This window comes from Olea europaea, chromosome 18 (genome assembly GCF_002742605.1).
Source record: "Olea europaea var. sylvestris chromosome 18, O_europaea_v1, whole genome shotgun sequence".
NCBI lineage: Eukaryota > Viridiplantae > Streptophyta > Magnoliopsida > Lamiales > Oleaceae > Olea > Olea europaea.
In genome coordinates this window covers 8,366,737-8,371,955 of record NC_036254.1, presented here as the reverse complement: position 1 = coordinate 8,371,955, position 5,219 = coordinate 8,366,737, and the positions used below count along the sequence as shown (strand labels likewise).

At 37.4% G+C, this 5,219-nt stretch overlaps 1 protein-coding gene across 1 annotated transcript; it reads left to right on the top strand.

Moving 5' to 3' along the window:
* Nucleotides 1–1,860: 1,860 nt before the first annotated feature.
* Nucleotides 1,861–4,735, top strand: LOC111366695. Its single transcript, XM_022987401.1, has 9 exons — nucleotides 1,861–2,136; nucleotides 2,220–2,420; nucleotides 2,493–2,688; nucleotides 2,787–2,990; nucleotides 3,056–3,192; nucleotides 3,361–3,537; nucleotides 3,633–3,715; nucleotides 3,765–3,957; nucleotides 4,349–4,735. The coding sequence occupies exons 1-9, from the start codon at nucleotides 1,861–1,863 to the stop codon at nucleotides 4,733–4,735; spliced, it is 1,854 nt and encodes a 617-aa protein (XP_022843169.1).
* The last annotated feature ends 484 nt before the right edge of the window (nucleotides 4,736–5,219 follow it).

Genomic DNA, 5,219 nt, shown 5'->3' with positions numbered 1-5,219 from the left:
AAATTTCTTTCAATGTCCAAGTGGCATAGTCCTTTGTGTAAGTTGAGGACATTTTACCTCTCTTTGATCCTTCAATGACCGGAAAAAATTACTCATAATCTTTCCTTGAATTTGTTCCCTGTGAGATTACGTTGTTTTTCTATAGTCCTAGTATGTGTTTTAGACTCCCACCAATGGCCAGCAATGTTAGTCAACATGAACTTCATATAAGAAACCTTTTGAGCATCGTTGTAGTTCATGTGCTCAAAGATTCCTTCAAGTCTTTTCAGCCACTCTTTGGTTGCGAAAGGATTACCTTTATTATCAAAGGATGGAGGTTTAAAATGATGGAGTTTCTAAACAATCGAATTCAACAGGAAATTTTTATTCAACACATGAAGGAGGCTATTGAGGTGGAAGTAGGTATATCAGAGGAGCCAATACAGGGAATGAGTAGGATTGCTTACCCTCCAAACCAAGTGGACTTGAATGACAATCAACCCGACACTTCCTGTGAATTAATGCAAAAGGAAAATCTTCTGGTGAATGCCCAAATGGTGGAGACGTGGAGTGGGAGCAGAAAAATATGGCACAAATATCCCAACGTCAGAAAAAGAAAAAAGTCGTAATGTTGTTCGAGGTTCTTACACGCTCTAGAACCTCTTCTAAATGATGGACAAACTTTTGATGTGGAATGTAAGAGGGTTGGGAACATCAAGGACTCAACTCAACGATATTATGTCTAAATTTAATCCAAGTGTTGTAGCAATTTTGGAACCTGTGCAGTCAATTTTGAAGATTAGAAGATGGGTGTGCAGGTTACGTTTCCCTAATTATTTTTCTAACCATTTATTTAATGAGAAGATCTAGCGTTTTTGGGAGGATGACTTGTTATTTGAGGAAGTAGTGGTTTCACGTTAGCATATTTCTAGTATGTTTACTAAGGAGGGGGTCTCTTGTCTGGTCACTATGGTTTACACGAGCTACTTTCAAATTGGGCCTGTAGACTTATGGAGGGATTTGGTTTCACTGCAACGCCACGACATACCTTGGCTAGTTGGTGGCAATTTCAACATTTTTCGTAGTGATGCAGAAAAGGTTGCTGAGGCATCGAAACCAGATCTCCCAAAGCGGGAATTTAACGAATGTATATCAAATTGCAGCCTTCAAGAACTTCAGACAGAAGGTATCATTTTTACATGGTGTAATATGCAACAAGGGTGGAAGAAATTGGACAAAATCTTAGTTAATAATTCTTTCTTAACTCATTTTGGAGTGGCTTGTGCTAAGGTTTTATCTAGATCTAGTTTTGATCATTGTCCACTGTTAGTTCAATTTTTCGAGCAACAAGAACGTTATGGACCACCACCTTTTTATTTTCAGCGAATGTGGGTAGACCATGCAAGCTTTTTACCTCTTATAAAAAAAAGATGGGAATAACCAACCAGAAGCTTAGGTTTATTCAAACTTGGAGAAAAACTGAGGAGGTTAAAACAAATTTTGCGGAAGTGGAACAAAAGCGATTTTGGGCATATCAAATGTCGCATAGTGGAGTTAGAGTACAAAATTGTTAAGCTTGAAGATCAAGTTTTAAATTTTGATAATGCGCGGGATGAAAGGGAATTAATTGCAAGAAGACTTGATTTGAAGGATTGGATTTGGCGAGGAGATTTTCTTGGCACAAAAAACTAAAATGAAATGGTTAAAAGAGGGGGATGCTAATACTAAGTTCTTTCATGCGTCAATTGCCAAACGTCGAAATTTTTTTTGGAATTATAGCATGGCTGTAATGGACCAGCACTTGACAGCTCGTAATTAGTCCATAACGGAGTAGTTGATTATTTTCATGAGTTACTTACCACTGATAATGTTATACCTAGGATGGAATTGTTGGATTCATTGATTACACGGAGCTTATCATTGGAAGATAATATCACATTGTGCGAGGCCCCTTTTCGTGAGGAAGTGAAAACTGCAATGAGAAGCATTCCACAGGATAGTAGCCCTGGGCCTGATGGTTTCTCATCAACTTTTTACATGAGCTGTTGGGATATCGTTGGAGAAGATGTTCGGGAGGCAACGGTGGATTTCTTTAGTGGTTCTATGCTCCCTAATTTTTACACATCGACTTATATTGTTCTTATCCCGAAAGTCAAGGTTCCAGGCGACTTTGGAGACTTTAGACCCATTAGCTTATGTTCAGTGATCTACAAATGCTAGACTAAGCTAATTGTTAATAGATTGAAACATTTACTTCCTTCTCATCAACTTTTTACATGAGCTGTTGGGATATCGTTGGAGAAGATGTTCGGGAGGCAACGGTGGATTTCTTTAGTGGTTCTATGCTCCCTAATTTTTACACATCGACTTATATTGTTCTTATCCCGAAAGTCAAGGTTCCAGGCGACTTTGGAGACTTTAGACCCATTAGCTTATGTTCAGTGATCTACAAATGCTAGACTAAGCTAATTGTTAATAGATTGAAACATTTACTTCCTAAATTTATTTCGAAGGAACAAGGGGCTTTCATCGAGGGTCGGAGTATTTTTCACAATATTGCTCTGGTACAAGAACTACTTTGGAGTTTTAACAGAAAGATACGAGGCGGGAATGCAATGCTTAAAGTAGACATGATGAAGGCGTATGACAGGGTTGAATGGAATTTCTTGATGGCAATCCTAAATGCTTTTGGGTTCTCTACACAATTTTGTTAGTTAATATAAAATTGTATTAACTCACCTTCATCCTCGGTGATGATGCATGGCACCTATCGAGGCTTTTTCAAATCTTCACAGGAAATCTGTCAGGGAGATCCCCTTTCTCCATACTTGTTCATTATTGCCGAAGAGACTTTTACATGCATGTTACGACAGGTTGTTTGGATCAATGCATTGGAAATTATTCTCTTCTTGTTGGAGCACCTCCTATATCTCACTTGCTATATGCTGATGATCTAATTATTTTTTGTAATGGAAGCAAATCGTCTATTAAAGCAATGGTGGAGGTTCTGGGTACTTATGAAAATATGTCGGGGTAGAAAGTGAATCATAAAAAATCAGCTATATTTTTCTCGAAGCACATACCCTTATCAAGAAAGAATGTGCTACTCCAGTTGAGTATCTTGACACAAGGGTCTTTTCCAATTACCATTTGGGTGCTCCAATATCTCCAGGCCGTTTGTGTATCAGACATTTTGAGTCGCTGATTATGAAGGTGAGAAAGAAAATATCTGGCTAGAAATTTTTACTCTTGTCTGTTGGAGGAAGATTAACTCTTGTTAAGCATGTCCTTTCAAGCATGCCTATACATATCTTATCGGTCATGTGCATACCCAAAGGGGTTGTTCATTAGATTCATTCTTTGATCTCAAATTTTATTTAGGGAGAGGTAGACAGTAAAGTTAAACGTCATTGGGTGAATTTTGGAAATATTACTCAACCTTTTTCAGAAGGAGGTTTAGATATCCGTGACTTAGTAGAAGTACAAATGGCTCTAAAAACAAGATTTGCTTGGAAAATTTGTTTCTCAAATTCTCTACTACAGAGTTCTAAAAGCAAAGTATTTTCCTCACAACTCTTAAAATGAGATTCAAATATCAGCTTTGAACTCACCTTTTTGGAAGAGCATAGCAAATTTGATACCCATGGTAATAGAAAATTCGGTATGGCATATCAAATGGGGAGAAGTTAATTTCTGGCAAGATAATTGGTCTGGTAGGGGATCGTTATCAAACCTGGTGGAGTTAGTAGAGCCTGACTTGAGGCTAATGCTCTGGTAACCTCAAGGGGGTGGAATGAAGATGTCTTGGCAGATCTAATTGGGAGTGAGTTAGCTAAAATTGCAATAGAACACGTTCCAAGGTTACGTAAAGGACTAGATACAGCTGTTTGGAAACCATCTCCAGATGATTTGTTTAGTACTGGTAGTACTTGGGAGCTTATACAAGCTAAATGGGAGTGTGTAGATTGGGACAAATGGGTATAGCATCCGTTAATTCCAAAAAATCTCGTTCATTACTTGTAAAGCTATACACAATGCTCTCGGTGTGGATGAAAGAATACAAATGGTGGGGATCTCCTTAGCCTCAAAATGTGTATGTTGTGTTAAACCTCATATTGAGTCCCTTGACCATTTGTTGGACGTGAGCGATCTAGCAAAATTCCTTTGGATTCAATTATCAACGGTCATAGGCATCTCTCACATTACATCGAAGGGTTGGAGGCAAAGGATGAATTTTTGGTTCTCTAAGGCATTACAAACATCCCAAGTAGGTATGATTATTGACTTTTCCCCTATTTTGATTTTTTAGGTTATTTGGACAGCAAGGTGTTGAAAAAAGATGGAAGGTGTTGCTATTATTTGTGATCAGGTTTGGGCTATAGTGAAGTGGTGGATTAGTGAATTATGTGTCGATGTGGCTAAGGCGTCTATACTATCTTTGTCTAATTTTATTACCTTACAAACTTTGGGTATTCAGATTCGAAAACCGCTTAATAAAGTCACTAAGTTTGTTCGTTGGATGCCTCATCTCCCTACTTGGATTAAGTTAAATATTGATGGATGTTGTATAGGAAATCATGGTAATTGTGGTGGAGGTGGGGTGATCAGAGCTAATAAAGGGGAATTTATTTATGCTTTTCATACCTTCTATGGTCATGGTACTAACACATGGATGGAGCTAAAAGCAGTTTTGGATGCCATTCACATATGTGATGAACTAAACTTCCCAAAGATTATTATTGAAAGTGATTCTTAGGTTGTTGTGAATTGGTTCCTCAACAAAAGATGTACATGATGGAAATTTTGGAAACGATGGGAAGAGATAAATGATCTTATGATGGAAAGAGAAGTGATTTTCAGGCATGTCGTTCAGGAAGCAAACCAAGTTGCAGACACTTTATCTAAAAATTGGGGTAGGTGGTAACATTGTAGTCTTTCATGATATGGTTGATCTTCCTAGGGCAGTTGTCAACTTGATTACATCAAATAGGAATCATTTTCCATATGTACAAATTTATTAATAGTTTTGTCTTTGTGGTTGATAATTTGCGATGTGAACTTGTCTTCATAGTATTCATCCGTCATACGTGAGGGTTGATCTATAAAACTTGGAGGTATCTATTTAAAAAAAAAGATAAAAATAGAATTGAATAGCTAGTATTTTATGCATACTAATTAAATATTAGGGTGTGTGTTTGATTGCAAGCATGAAATTTGTATGAAAATTAATATAATTGCCT

Bases quoted from the DNA above. Each gene is read 5' to 3' on its own strand.
- LOC111366695 (XM_022987401.1), top strand. From the start codon at position 1,861: ATGGAATTGTTGGATTCATTGATTACACGGAGCTTATCATTGGAAGAT. The intron at 2,137-2,219 runs GTTCCAGGCGAC...AATTGTTAATAG, and splicing joins TTCTTATCCCGAAAGTCAAG to ATTGAAACATTTACTTCCTT. The intron at 3,958-4,348 runs GTATAGCATCCG...ATTTGTGATCAG, and splicing joins GTGTAGATTGGGACAAATGG to GTTTGGGCTATAGTGAAGTG.